Raw genomic sequence first — 14641 nt, 5'->3', positions numbered from 1 at the left:
GGAGAAATCTTCCCAGCCCGTGACACCGTCAGTCTGTGGGTGCGGGGCAGGGCAGCTGCAGGTGCGGAGGGATGTGGTGAGGCCGGCACAGCCCCAGGAATCTCCCTGGTGTCTGGAGGAGGAGGCCGTGCTCCCGAGCAGGGCTTCCCTGCTGCGCTGCCAGAGGGACAGGCCATGGCTCTGCCTTCTCCCGGGGACGGCTGCAGGGGGTGCAGGCGCGGGTGCAGCCGGGGGTGCCCAGGGCTGTCCTTCCGAGCAGGGTCCCTGCACCCCCGGGGCTGTGTGCTGGGGCAGGGACTCTGCCGCCGGCCAGGGTCAGCACTCAGCCTGCCCGGGGAGCTGCCCACGGCGCCGGGGGGAGCAGCTGTGGGGGGCAGGAGAGACCCCGGCAGGGCAGGGTCCTGCTGCTGTGGAGAGGGTGCTGCCTGGGGCAGGGCTGCTCACAGCCCCACATCACCCCCAGGACAGTTCCAAGGGTATTTTATAGGTGGAATATCAAGGCAGGGCTGACTCAATATATAAGATGCTTTCTGAATTTTGTGATTTCTCTTTCCTGCTTTTGTGGAATTTGGGTGGAGCAATGGAATAGGAGTTCTCATGCTTGAGCACGGCAGCTCAGAACAAGTCGGAGGGACAGAGAAGCTCCCTTACTCTCCATTAACCTGCAGATCATCCTCTACAGGCAGAGGCTTTTCTCTGTTCTCCCTGGGTGCAGCAGAAGTCCTGAGGGATTCTGAATTCCAAGGACACTCCCCAGGCGAAATAGGGGGAGCCTCAAAAACCCAAAGCTCTCTGACTGCCTTCTGCCATCCTCGTTCCTTATCACTGCAGATGCTGACAGGCCGTGTTGCATTACAGACAGTCACATATAACCACATCGCACACCAGCTCTGGCTCCTGCCCCCAGCACTTACATGAACCCGCTGCCGCAGAGCAGCTCTAACTCCTGGGCAGCCTGTGGGCAGAGGTCCTGCTGCTCACAGCGCATTATGTGTATGTGCACCAAGCGCAGGGTCAGCCCCAGAACTGAAGAAACTTCCCTACATAATGAAAAATGGGAGCATGGGTGCAGTAGGGAGAGGGGCATTGGGAAACAACACTGATCAGAAGAGTTACCCCTAAACTGTCACTGTTGTTTCCTCCTTTGACAGTCCTCCATGTCCAGCGGCAGCAAATGTCCAACGGCAGCTCCATCACCGAGTTCCTCCTCCTGGCATTCGCAGACAGACGGGAGCTGCAGCTCCTGCACTTCTGGCTCTTCCTGGGCATCTCCCTGGCTGCCCTCCTGGGCAACGGCCTCATCATCACCGCCATCGCCTGTGACCACCGCCTGCACACCCCCATGTACTTCTTCCTCCTCAACCTCTCCCTCCTCGACCTGGGCTCCATCTCCACCACTCTCCCCAAAGCCATGGCCAACTCCCTCTGGCACAACAGGCACATCTCCTACTGGGGGTGTGCTGCACAGCTCTTTTTTGTTCTATTCCTGATGGTGGGAGAGTATTTCCTTCTCACCGTCATGTCCTACGACCGCTACGTTGCCATCTGCAAACCCCTGCACTACGGGACCCTCCTGGGCAGCAGAGCTTGTGTCCACATGGCAGCAGCTGCCTGGGGCACTGGGTTCCTCACTGCTGTGCTGCACACGGCCAACACATTTTCAGTGCCATTGTGCCAAGGCAATGCTGTGAACCAGTCCTTTTGTGAAGTTCCCCAGATCCTCAAGCTCTCCTGCTCAGAATCAGACTACTTCAGGGAAGCTGGGCTAATCATTATTAGTATCTGTTTTGACCTTGTATGTTTTGTGTTCATTGTGGTGTCCTATGTGCAGATCTTCAGGGCCGTGCTGAGGATCCCCTCTGAGCAGGGACGGCACAAAGCCTTTTCCACGTGCCTCCCTCACCTGGCCGTGGTCTCCCTCTTTATCAGCACTGTCATGTTTGCCTACCTGAAGCCCCCCTCCCTCTCCTCCCCAACCCTGGACCTGGTGGTGTCATTTCTGTACTCAGTGGTTTCTCCAACTTTGAACCCCCTCATCTACAGCTTGAGGAACAGGGAGATCAAGGATGCCCTGAGGAAACTGGTTGGACGTCTTTCAGCAGCTGTAGACAGTCCACCTTTCTATTCAAATGACTCACAGTGCATGTCATGACAGGCCAAGCACAGTTTTCCTTCTTTAGATATTATTTATTCTTTTTTCCATTTGTGAACATCTGCCCTACAAAGAAGTTCCATTATTCTTCCCCTCCTACATCAGTATCCACCCATCTTGTGTTACTGCTCATCACTTTTTAAAGCAGGAGCCAGCCACTCTGAACTTAAGCAAAATAAATGCACCCAGGACTTCTTAGTCTTACACCCATCCTTACCCGGGCAGGAAGAAACAGGGAATGAGAACGCCTTTCTGGCTGCACCAGCTCAGGGCTCTTGTGCTGGGCTGGAGAGAGGGGATGGCACAGAGGGGCTGCAGACCCCTCAGGAACTGCTGGAGAGGAGAGCAGGAGATGCAAGTTGCCCCGACCTCCTTCTCCTTGTGCCATGGGTGCCTCCCATCTCTGGGGCTGACCCCTCCCTGCCCCCGAGGAGCTGCTGTGCCCTTCAGAGGGGCTGCGGCTGTGGGGTGAGTGCCCAGAGCACCCTGCAGTGGGCACTGCCTTGGGACTAACTCAGACTGGGCTGTGCCGGGGAGAGAGTTGGGGAGTGAGCAGGGGAGGTGGGAGAGCTTGGCGGGAGCTGGGCTGGGCTGGAAATTACTGGGGATATAAAACCAGGAGCATATAACTGGCACGGTGTGACCTCGCAGGGTGAGGACTCACACCAGGACATTTGTGGTGCAGAGCCAGGGCTTGTGGAAGGGATCGAAGACATGGAGGTGCAGGAGGGAAGGGGCTGCTCTGTGCCCTTGGTGGCACGGACAGACCAGGAAGGTGGCCCAGGGCCCTCATCACCCCCCAACCTCCCTCATGGGCCATTTCCAGCACTGGCTGCTCACCCCAGGGCTATGGGGAGACTTTCTGTGAGACCGTCTCCATCCTCCGGCTGCTCTCAGGGCCTGGATGGGGGAATGGCCAGCCCTGCCCGGCCTCTCTGCTGGCCCAGACCCCGGCAGACCCTGGAACAAGGGTGTCTGCAAAGCCCAGCATGGGACACGGCTGGGTCTGGGCAGGGGTCGGGTGCTGGGGGAGCTTCCAGTGCAGCGTGGCCGTGGGGAGAAGGGGCAGTGAAGGTGTCTGGGAGACTGAGCTGGGGAACCTTTCAGCTATCACAAATCAAAGGCAGGAGGTGACTGAGACAATCCAGCACAGATTTACCAAGGACGAATCATGCCAATGTAACCCGATCACCTTCCACTGAGGAACATCTTCTGTCAACATGAGGAGAGCAGTGGATGTTGTTCACCTGCACTTCAGCAGAGCATTCAACACTGCTTCCTACAGCCTTCTCCTGGGCAAATGGACACGATACAGAGGGGAGGGCTGCTCTGTGAGGTGGGTAGGAAAGTGGCTACCAGGCTGCACTCAGAGGGTGCTGACCAGTGCTTTCTACTCAGCCTGAAGCCTGTAACGTGTTGGATCCTCCAGGAAATGATACTGGGCCCGACGCTGTTCAACATCTTCTTAAATTACCTGGGTGACAGGCGTGAAATCACCCTCACAATGTTTTCTGACAAAACCACATGGAGGGGTGAGGTGGACATGTCAGAAGGCAGAGCTCCTTCACAGAGAGACCCGGACCGTCTGGAAGAATGGGAAGGTCAGAAAGTAATCATTAGCCTCTACTCCCATCTCTTAGGTCTCCTTTGGAGCTGGGGGCCCAGCCCCAGCAGGCAGAAGGGATTCAGGAGCCGAGGGCCCAGCTGCCCCATGGAGGAGCAGCCCCAGTGTTCCTCAAGGCTGCCTGTGAGCTGGGGCTGCTGCTGCCCTGGAGCCCCGGCCAAGGACAGCAGCAGGACGTGGCCTTTTCAGGGCTGGGCTCTCCTCACTTCCACACTGTCCCGCTGTGCCCTTGCATCTGTGTCACTTTCAAGTTCTTGTGTAGCTCTGAACAGTCTCATCATGTCCACAGTGGTACCCCTATAGCTGCAGGCAGGAGCAGGCCATGGGCGCTGTGGTGTCAGAGCTGGTCTCTAGGCCAGCACCACCATGTCCCAGGTGGATCTGTTAGGGACCAAGACCTCCCATTCTCCTTACGCATGTCCATGCAGGCAGCGACTGCTCTTGGATTTACCTGCCTGGCCCTGTCCCACCTGCAGTGGGGCTGGTGGCAGAAGCCACCCTGGAGAGGAATCGGGAGCTGCCAGGAGAGCTCAGGGGATCTCCAGAACAGTGTGTGAGTCTGGTGGGCAGTGAGTGGCACCTCATCAATTGGGTGACTACGCAAGTTGGATTGTCCTGGAGGAAGAGGTGACCCTGAGCACACCATGGGCGAACAAAGGCCTTGCAGTGCCAGGAGAGGCTGTGAGGAGTCAGCAGGAAAAGAGACACATGACTGGAGAGGTGTTCAGGACAGCCTCTCGGAAAGCCCACGGGCTGGATTGGGAGCAGCCCTCCCTTGCCCTTTGTGCCATCGGAGACACCCCATGGTCCTGCCCATTCCCGTCCTCGGCCCTTGAGCCATCCAGGGAAGATGGAAATGGCCTCAGCAGCAGTGAAGCCCGTCTGCCTGGCTCTGCTGCCCACCCCCAACAGTGTGGCCAGTGCAGGGTCCCACCGTGTCCTGAGAGCACCACAGTCCCCTTGCTCTGCAGAGCAGCTCTGCCAGCTTGGGGGCTGCACGGAGTATGGGCAGGAAGCCAGGAAAGGCTGCTCAGGCCAGCGCGGACACTCTCACCTGGGGACAGGATCTCTGGGGAGCAGGGATGTCACTGGAGAAGAGCATGGGAGCATCTCTGTGCCTGCAGGGAGGAATCCATGAAAAAGAGAAACGTCTGCCCACAGGCACCAATCCAGGGCAAGCTCTGCTTTCACCTGGCCAGGACTTTTGTGCTGGCATGGAGAGAGGGGCTGATAGTGAGGGGACAGAGTCAGTCTGTGGTACCTGGGTCCTGCTTCTCCCGTTCTTTTCAGTACATATCGAACAATTGATCTTACCTGGAATAAGGGAGTTGTTATGTGTTAATGACGGAGGGGGGCTGGAAACAGGGTGAATGGCCGGATCCAGAAGGCCGTGGCCAAGAGCACAAAGTGCCCGTGGGAGCAGGGCACCAGTGGTGACCCCCAGGGGCCAGTCCTGAGTCCAGTCCTGTTTAACTGGTGGGTTTGCCGATGGCAATGGGAAGGGATGGGATGCAGATGGGAAGCTCGAGGGAGCTCGTGACTTCAGGCTGTGACTCTGGGAGTGACTATGGACAGAGTCTGGGGCAGGGGGGGCTGTGGGGGTTCTTGGGGACTCTGATTGACAAAATATCTGATATCCCTTAATGTAAGGCCATCTCCGCTGTGGAAAGTGGCCTTCAGAAGTGGTAAAATGGACTTAATATGCATCAGAGGAGTGTATTTTATTTTTTATTGAACCATGCCTTCAGCTGATTTAGCTTTCTGGCAATTAAACATCCTTCTGTGTCTGCGTGCAGCTGTGTGCAAGTACCAAGTACAGCAGGTGGGAGTTGGTGGGAAAGGTCTGAAAGATGCAGCTTCAGACTGTCATGGAGAAAGCTCAGCTTTGAACAGAGGTGCTGGAAGTGCCAGGGGGCTGATGAGAGAAATGTGGGGTTGGAGGCAGGGACAAAGATTGCCCCCAGAGTGTCTGACATGGAGGGTCTTGGCTTCCCTCCATGTTCAGCCTCTATCAGCAGATGCTCAGGACCAATATCCAGTGGAGTTTGCTGATGTCACTTCGTGTGTGAGCAGAAAAATGAGTAGTGGACAACGAAGAAATTGTTTGTTATTGCCATGTAGGACTGAAAGCTTTTCCCTTTGCCTGCACGGCTGAAACCTCTCACATTCCCCCCGTCAGAAGGGAGGAATGAAGTTCTGCCAGAGACTTGGCTTGTCAGGGGGATTTGCGTGTTCATGAGCCCTCTGGTGCCCAGTTCCTGAACTGCAGGTGCAGCAGAGGGGTTGGAGTGGCCTCTAGAGAAGGGCAAGTCAGCAGCAAAGCTCCAAGGCTGTGAGGGTGTCAGTGATGCCCAGCGAGGGCCATCACTGGAGAGGCCGGGCAGGGAATGAGGAGACAAGGTTCCTGTCCCTGGGGCTGGGGAAGCAGGAAGGCAGAGGCTCTGCTCACAGGCTGCCAATCCAATGTTGAGGGGCCCTGAAAGGCCTTGATGGGTTTCATCCCCAGGAGGGTCCAGCCCTGAGCCCACCCCCTGGGAACGGGGATCCTTTCCCTCCTGGGATGCTCAGGGCTCTTCCTGGGGCAGGGAGAGGCAGGGGGTGATGCCGAGGCAGGACAGCGGTCGGATCCCCCCAGGCTCTGTGGAGGGTGGCGAGGAGGCAGCAAAGTGCTGTGCCTGTAGGAACTGGTGTCCTCTCAGGGTCCTCAGGGGAAGCAACAGCAGCCATAGTCGAGAGGACAAGGATTTCAGTTCTGTTGGGGGGTGCCAGCCTCAGCCAAGGGCCCATCCCCACCACAGGCTGTCCCACACTTTCCTCTGCCTCTGCCTGTTTCTCTGCAGATTTTCACCCCACCCCTGCTGCCCCACCTCACTCTGACCCCAGGCTGTCCCAGCACTTACTGATGACTCTCTGTCCTCACTGTCTTCAAACACAAAACTGTCATTGTCTGTGCTCTGACAAGGGCTGTGAGATCCCCAGAACCTGTGCAGCAGGTGATGAACTGATCACACACCCCATCCCCTGCCCCCCTGCGCCGCTGCGAGGGAGGAGGGAGAGAAATCAGGAGCAAAGCTGAGCCTGGGAAGAAAGCAGGGGAGGGGGAAGGGGCTTTTACATGTGGTAAAACCTCTCAGTGTCCCAGTCTGGGGTTTAACTTTTGTTGTTAGTGTGGGAATTAAATGGATGGGTTTTTTGTTCCCCTAACCTGTCTGTCTTTTGCTCATGGCCATAAGGGGTGAATCATCCCTCCCTGTCCCGATCTTGATGTCTGAGCTCTTTGTTGTGTTTTTTCCTTCCCACTCCGGAGAGGGGAGGGGTCACTGAAAGGCCGAGCTGGCCAGGGCTGTGAAGACTGGCTGCCATGACCCTGAAATAGCAGGGCCCCAGTTCAGGAGGGGAGGCAGGAAGCAGATTGGAAGACACCAGACGCCAGAATGCAGAGGAGCAGCCTTTGGCCTGTTCTGGGCAGTTTCCGTGGGGATCTCATGGTCAGCAGCGCTGAAGGGAAGCCCAGCTCACTGCAACTGGTCTGCAAGAGCATCTTCCCAGCTTGGCAATGGTCTGTAGCAAAACTCAGTGGAAACTGGAAAGTGAGGTCAAGGGCATGAGAACCAAGGTGTTGTCTGCTTCAGGAAGAGTTAACAAAGTAGCAGAGAGAATGTGGGAGCTCTGCTCCATGTAGTAAGGGTCTGTGGAGAAAGGTCTGAGACACTCTGTCCTCTTCTCCTCAGCCTTCCCCAGCAAGGTCTGCCCGGCCTTTGTGCCTCGAGGCAGGACTCTGGAGCAGAACAGTCAGGGGGCGGTGAAAACTAGATCAGAGGCTACTTGATGAACCTCAACCCTTCCAGTCCACAAGCGCAGAGGGGCTGCATCCCAGGGTGCTGAGAGAGCAGGATGATGTCACAGAGAGGCCACTCCCCATCATCTCTGAAAGGTTTTGGAGACTGGGGAAATAACGGGAGTTTATTGATATCACATGATCTGTAACCAGAACAGAAGGGAAGTGGAAAAAGAATAAATGATTTCTTACTGTTCCTGAGAACTGAAACTTGTTCACGTTGACTGTGCTCCTGAAACCTCTGAGATGAAGCCCCTAAGAAGAGAGGAGTTAAGGGAAGTGCTGCCCACTGCCTTGGCTTGTCAGGGCATTTTGTCTGTTCCTGAGCCCTCTAGTGCCAAATTCCTGAACTGCAGATCCTGAAAGAAGAACCAACAAGGCTCTGGAGCACTAAAAGTCAGCAGCAACCCCCGTGTGTCTGAGGGTATTACCGTGCCCCACCGAGGCCATCGCTGAAGAGACTCTGGAGGGAACCACCAGAAGAGGGGACCACCCCTGGGGGCGGGGGGAGAAGGAAATCAGAGGTGATGGAACCAGGCAGAAAAGGAACGTGGAGGTGGCTGTGAAGGGATCCTAGAGTAGAGTGACAGAAGAGTTTGGGCTGGAAAAGACCTTTAAATGCCATCTAATCCAAGCCCCTGCAATGAGCAGGGACACCTTCAAGTAGATCACGTGGCTCAAAGCCCCGTCCAAAGCGACCTTGAATGTTCCCAGGGACGGGGCCTCTACCACCGCTCTGGGCAGCCTGTTCCAGGGTTTCTCCAGTGCCACTGTAAAAGTGTTCTTCCTTTTATCTCCCTGAATCTGCCCTCTTTTAGTCGAGAACCATTACACTGTGTCCTTTCACAAAAGTCTCCCCCCATCTCACTTTGAAGCCCCCTCTCAGCGCTGAAAGGCAGCAGCAAGGTCTCCTTGGAGCCTTCTCTTCTCCAGGCTGAAGAATCCCTCTGAATATTTTTGTGGCCCTCCTTTGGAGCCACTCCAAGAGTTCCATGTCCCTGCCGTGCTGAGAACCCGAGCTGGACGCAGCACTCCGGGGGCTCTCAGCACAGCAGAGCGGCACCATCCCCTCCCTCGAGCTGCCGCCACACTTCATTTGATGCAGTCCAGGACACGGTTGGCTTCCTGGGCTCGGAGTGCACATTGTCATCTCAGGGTCAACTTTTCCTGCACCAGCACCCCCAAGTCCTTTTCTGCAGGACTGCTCCCAGCACCTTCATCCTCCAGCCTGTGCTGATACTGGGATTTGCCTTGACCCAGATGCAGGACCTTGCACTTGGCCTTGTTGCATTTCAGGAGGTTCGAAAGGCCCCACGTAGGACCTGCCAAGTAACCCTGACTCAATGACTTCAGTGGGACACAAAAGCTACAGAGGATATCTCTACAGTTACATCTGCTCCCTCCATGGTCACGGGGAGTGTGGGTGCTCTCCCGGTCATCATCAAGGGAAGAGCTGTGGTGGAAGGAAATGCACCGTCACCCATCCTGGAGGGGACCTCGGGAGGTCTGTAGGCCAAGCACAAGCCCTGTCAGTGGAGACAGGAGAAACGAGGTTTGGGCTGTTTGTGTGCGGGGCTGTGGGAGTGGGAACCCTTGGCCTCTCCAGACACGTGTCCAGGAGTGATCTCTGCAGGAGCTGATCTCAGACTCTCCACCTGTCCAGGAGCTGCCCGGGGATCCCTCATCCCTCCAGGACCTGCCCTCCACCACCACAAAGGTCTCTCTCCAGCACAGTCACGGAACCACTGAGGCTGACAGGCAGCCAGCTCCCACCTTCTCTCTGCTGCCTCTTCCTGCTTCATTTTTGTCAGGACTTTCTTCCTCATCCACACCAGCCTCCTGCCATGTTGCTTCACTTCCTGCCTGTAGGGATGGACTTTTGTGCCGCCTGAAGACGGGACTCTTGACCATCAAACAGCTCTCCCCTCTTCTCTGCAGGGTCACAGCCCACGAGATATTTCAACAGGCCAGAGCCTGCTCTCCTGACGTCCTGCTCTTTGCCTTCTTCCCTTCTCTCAGGAGCCTCGACTCTCCTTTGTCTCCCTTGACTGTTCCATCCCCGACCAGCTCTCCCTTGTTTCTAAGTCTGATTTCCTGCAGGACACCTCCCCTCACTGGCTCCTCCGTCACCCTTGTTGGGATGATGTTGTCAAGTAATTCCAAAAACCTCCTGGATCACTTTCACTTTGCTGTGTTGTCCCTTCAGCAAATATTGGGATAGGTCAGGACTGACGTGAGGACCAGGGCTTCTTCCAGTAGGATGAAGGCTTCATCTACTGCCTCTTCCTCACCGGGGGGTCTGTACCAGACATCCACCCACCACAGTGTTGCCCAGGAGCCTTCAGCTCTCAGCTGACTCATCCTCCATGCCCAGGCAGAGCTCCACACATTCCTGCTGCTCTCGCCCAGGAAGGACAATTTCCCTCCTGGGTCCATCCCCACAGCCTCATCAGTACCAGACCCTGAGGACTCACGGTTTCTGCAGGAGAAGGGATTGACAGTGTCATAAAACTCATGTTTCTCTGTTGGGAGAGACACCCCAGTCAAGCCAGCTGCACGCAAACGTGAAAAGCTGACCAAATGGAGCTTCAGTTTGTGTGGACCTTGAGAATCTCTGGGTCTGGGAAAACAGAAGCCCCTTGAAGTTTGACAGGGATAAGTAACCAGACGTACCTCAGTGTTGGATGGGGGGTGAATGCCCCATAGCTGAGGGCAGGCTGGGACCTGCCGGGCTGAGCAGCGGCTCTGAGGAGAAGGGCCTGGGCACTGTGAGGGATTCCCTACGAGCCAGGAGAGGATGGACACGATGAACAAGGGCAGCTGCCTATGGGGCTGCATTGGGAGGAGCGTGGGCCCCCCAGACACCCTGGGTTACCATCCCCCTCCACTCACACTGGTGTGGCCCCACACACATGGGTGAGTCCCAGGGAGTGGGTCCCCATTCTGGAGAAGTGGGGGGGACCTGGAGAGTGTTGAGTGAAGCTCTGCCAAGGTGGGGTTTGGCCCAGTGCCAATTCTTCTTCAGCCCAGGCAGCACCAACCTGGCTATGAGAACACGATGGGAGACCATGTCACAGGCCTTGCACAATCCCATGTGCACAACACGCCCTGCTTTGCCCGGTCTGTTGTGGGTCAGCAATCCCTTCCTTGGCCTTCAGCTACCTGGACACGGCTGAAGGAGGACGAAGCCTACGACCTTCTCAGGGATGGAGGGAAGCTGACAAGCCTATAACTCTCCCCTATAATTCTCCCAGTTCTCATTCCTGCCCTTCTTGGAGATGGGTTTGCCCTCGGCCTTCTCCATGGACCCCAGAACCTCTCTGATTGCTCTGGCCCTTCTGAGGGCTCAGCCCAGAATCACCGGCGAGGGTGACGGAGCCAACAGGAGCACTTGCCATGAGCCTGTCCAAGGCAGCGGAGATGAGTCTCACTGGGAGAGTGGGGGTTGTTCCTGGGTCACACACACAAGTGTCCGGGCTCTGTCAGGTGCCCACATCTCAGCTGGCCCCATGCCCTCACCTTACACACAGGGGGTTCAGAGACACGAGTCCTTCCCTTGCACACGCAGAGGCAGTGCATTGCCGGAGTCGTCGTGTCTCTCTGGGCTCCTGCTGCCACGGCCAGAGGCTGGGAGGCCCCTCAGCCCTGTGCTGATCACCCTGCTCTGCACTCGTGGGAGATGCCCCACAGCATGAGGAATGGACTCGGGGACCTCGGTTCAAGGAAACACCTCCCAGGGCTGCAGCCAGGGGGTTGCCCAGGGGACGTTACTGTCAATGTGAAGTGACCTCATGACCCTGTTTGTGCCACACACCTTCACAGCACCCCCAGGAATAGCTGATGGCATTTGTGCTCTCTCACCTCACACACATGATGTGCATGTTTACATCTCCTCCATAAAATGCAAACATGAACTTCTGACCTACTCATTTGGTGTCCCTCTGTGGAGGGACAAAGACCCTCTCCGAGCTGAAGTGAGAGGCCAGTGCTGCAGCTGGTGGTTCTGAGGGGTTACAGCATCATGTTTGCCCTGGGTCAATGTCATGGTTTGAACCCACCAGCATCTGGGCCCAACACAGTCACACACTCACTCCTCTGGGTGCAATGGGGGAGTGAATCAGAAGTGTAAAAGGGAGAAAACTTGCAGGTTGAGCTAAAGGCAGTTTAATAGGTACAGATAAACACACAGGTAAGCAAAGGAAAAGGTGGAATTCCTTCACTTCTTCCTATTTCTAGGCAGAGCTTCATCCATCTCCAGGACATCAGGGCTCCATCTCACATAACAGTGACGTGGGAAGACGAACTCCATGACTCTGAATGTCCCCATGTTCGTCCTTCTCCCCCAGCTTTATATAACGGAGCATGATGTCCTAAGGTACAAAATACCCCGTTGGTCAGTCGGGGTCAGCTGTCCCAGCCGTGTCCCCTCCCAGCTCCTTGTGCACCCCCAGCTGCTCGCTGGTGGGGTGGGGTGAGGAGCAGGAATGTCCCTGACCCTGTGTAAGCCCTGCTCAGCAATAACGAAATCAGCCCTGCGTTACCAGCACTGTTCATGGCACAAACCAAACCCCAGCCCCATAGCAGCTCCCAGCAAGAAAAGGAACTCTCTCCCAGCCAGAGCAGCACAGGCAGCTGCCCCAGTGTGTCCAGTGAGCGCAGACACAGAGCAGAGCCTGCTCCTTCAGGTCTCTCCCAGGAGGCCTGGCTGTGCGAGGACACTGCTGCCAGCCCCCACCCTGCAAATCACACTGTTCACCTCTTCGCTGGGGTTTTCCTCTGCGGGCCACTTCCTTGGGCGTGTTCTTGAGATCAGGTTTGGGAGAAGAGCTCAGCCTTCAGGCACTGCCCTGAGCAGATCCTCTTTCATGAGGGAACCGCTCTTCGGGAGGCCGGCTCTGTCACACAAGTGCCCAGTGCCTGTCCCTGCCTGCGGTCACAGGGCTGTCACACAGCAGGGGTGTGACCAAGCTGCCCGAGCACTCAGGCCTTACACCAAACCGAAGGGATCAGAAAGAGAGTGTGGAAGGGAAGAGAGAACATCTCTGGAGGACCAAGTGCTCCCTGGCAGGGCTGCCATGCTGGGACTCTCTTCCCCTCCACCTCTGCACACAGGATTTTTCGTGCAGGTCCAAATTCTTCTCACAGGAAGGATCTCAGAAGATAAAAAAGTCACTGCAGGCCCTTTATTTTGTTGCAACACACAGAGATCATGGATCCTCATTCATGCAGCCAGTTGGTGAGAAAAGCAGACTGAATTCAAAAGGGGAAGAAAAAAACATTAAAAGAAAAATCCAACAAAATAACCCAGAAAATTCAGAGATTGGAATTGTACAGAATTATATTGTAATTAATATGAAGAAGATAAGCAGTTCATTGCTTCAGCATAACATCTAGTTATCAGATTCCTCATGGAATCCTTGATCTCCTGGTTCCTCATGCTGTAGATGAGGGGGTTCACTGCTGGAGGCACCACCGAGTACAGAAATGACACCACCATGTCCAGGGATGGGGAGGAGTTGGAGGGAGGCTTCAGGTGGGCAAATAGAGCTGTGCTGATTAACACGGAGACCATGGCCAGGTGAGGGAGGCACGTGGAAAAGGCTTTGTGCCGTCCCTGCTCAGAGGGGATCCTCAGCACGGCCCTGAAGATCTGCACATAGGACACCCCAATGAACACAAAACACCCAAAAGCCAAACAGGCACTGACCATGATAAGCCCAACTTCCCTGAGGTAGGAGTGTGAGCAGGAGAGCTTGAGGATGTGGGGGATTTCACAGAAGAACTGGCCCAGGGTGTTGCCCTGGCACAGTGGCAGTGAAAATGTGTTGGCCGTGTGCAGGAGAGAATTGAGGAACCCAGTGCCCCAGGCAGCTGCTGCCATGTGGACACAAGCTCTGCTGCCCAGGAGGGTCCCGTAGTGCAGGGGTTTGCAGATGGCAACGTAGCGGTCGTAGGACATGACGGTGAGGAGAGAAAACTCTGCTGAGATAAAAAAGAGAAAGAAAAGTACTTGGCAAGCACACCCCAAGTAGGAGATGTGCCTGTTGTGCCAGAGGGAGTTGGCCATGGCTTTGGGGAGAGTGGTGGAGATGGAGCCCAGGTCGAGGAGGGAGAGGTTGAGGAGGAAGAAGTACATGGGGGTGTGCAGGCGGTGGTCACAGGCGATGGCGGTGATGATGAGGCCGTTGCCCAGGAGGGCAGCCAGGGAGATGCCCAGGAAGAGCCAGAAGTGCAGGAGCTGCAGCTCCCGTCTGTCTGCGAATGCCAGGAGGAGGAACTCGGTGATGGAGCTGCCGTTAGTCATGTGTTTCTACTGGACATGGGGACCTCTATGTGTTGGAAAAACAAGTGAGAATTTAGGGTAGATTTCTCTGAACAAAAGATACTCCGTAAGTTTTGACTAATCCCTCCTTTAACACTCCCATTATGATGTACCCGTGGAACTGTCCTGCGGGTGATGTGGGGCTGGGAGCAGCCCTGCCCCAGGCAGCACCCTCTCCACAGCAGCAGGACCCTGCCCTGCCGGGGTCTCTCCTGCCCCCCACAGCTGCTCCCCCCGGCGCCGTGGGCAGCTCCCCGGGCAGGCTGAGTGCTGACCCTGGCCGGCGGCAGAGTCCCTGCCCCAGCACACAGCCCCGGGGGTGCAGGGACCCTGCTCGGAAGGACAGCCCTGGGCACCCCCGGCCGCACCCGCGCCTGCACCCCCTGCAGCCGTCCCCGGGAGAAGGCAGAGCCATGGCCTGTCCCTCTGGCAGCGCAGCAGGGAAGCCCTGCTCGGGAGCACGGCCTCCTCCTCCAGACACCAGGGAGATTCCTGGGGCTGTGCCGGCCTCACCACATCCCTCCGCCACCTGCAGCTGCCCTGCCCCGCACCCACAGACTGACGGTGTCACGGGCTGGGAAGATTTCTCCTGCAGTGAGCTCTCAGCACCCTGCCAGTGCCGTCTGCCTCTGCCCTCTCTGTGCCCGGCTCCTCTGCCCTCGGTGCCTGCAGGCAGTGCCCTCAGCCCTGCTGCGCTTTGCAGAG

The 14641-nt window shown here is 56.5% G+C and overlaps 2 protein-coding genes across 2 annotated transcripts; one reads left to right on the top strand and one right to left on the bottom strand.

Annotated features, from left to right (window-relative positions):
* Nucleotides 1-1174: 1174 nt before the first annotated feature.
* LOC141974199 (olfactory receptor 14A16-like) lies at nucleotides 1175-2152 on the top strand. The gene has a single exon (XM_074933538.1). The coding sequence runs from the start codon at nucleotides 1175-1177 to the stop codon at nucleotides 2150-2152; it is 978 nt and encodes a 325-aa protein (XP_074789639.1).
* Nucleotides 2153-12961: 10809 nt separating this feature from the next.
* Nucleotides 12962-13918, bottom strand: LOC141974250 (olfactory receptor 14J1-like). The gene has a single exon (XM_074933583.1). It carries the CDS (start codon nucleotides 13916-13918, stop codon nucleotides 12962-12964), a length of 957 nt encoding a protein of 318 aa, XP_074789684.1.
* Nucleotides 13919-14641: the final 723 nt, after the last annotated feature.

Source organism: Athene noctua, unplaced genomic scaffold (assembly GCF_965140245.1).
Source record: "Athene noctua unplaced genomic scaffold, bAthNoc1.hap1.1 HAP1_HAP1_scaffold_36, whole genome shotgun sequence".
NCBI classification, from domain to species: Eukaryota; Metazoa; Chordata; class Aves; order Strigiformes; family Strigidae; genus Athene; species Athene noctua.
This window is presented reverse-complemented; position numbering and strand designations above follow the sequence as displayed.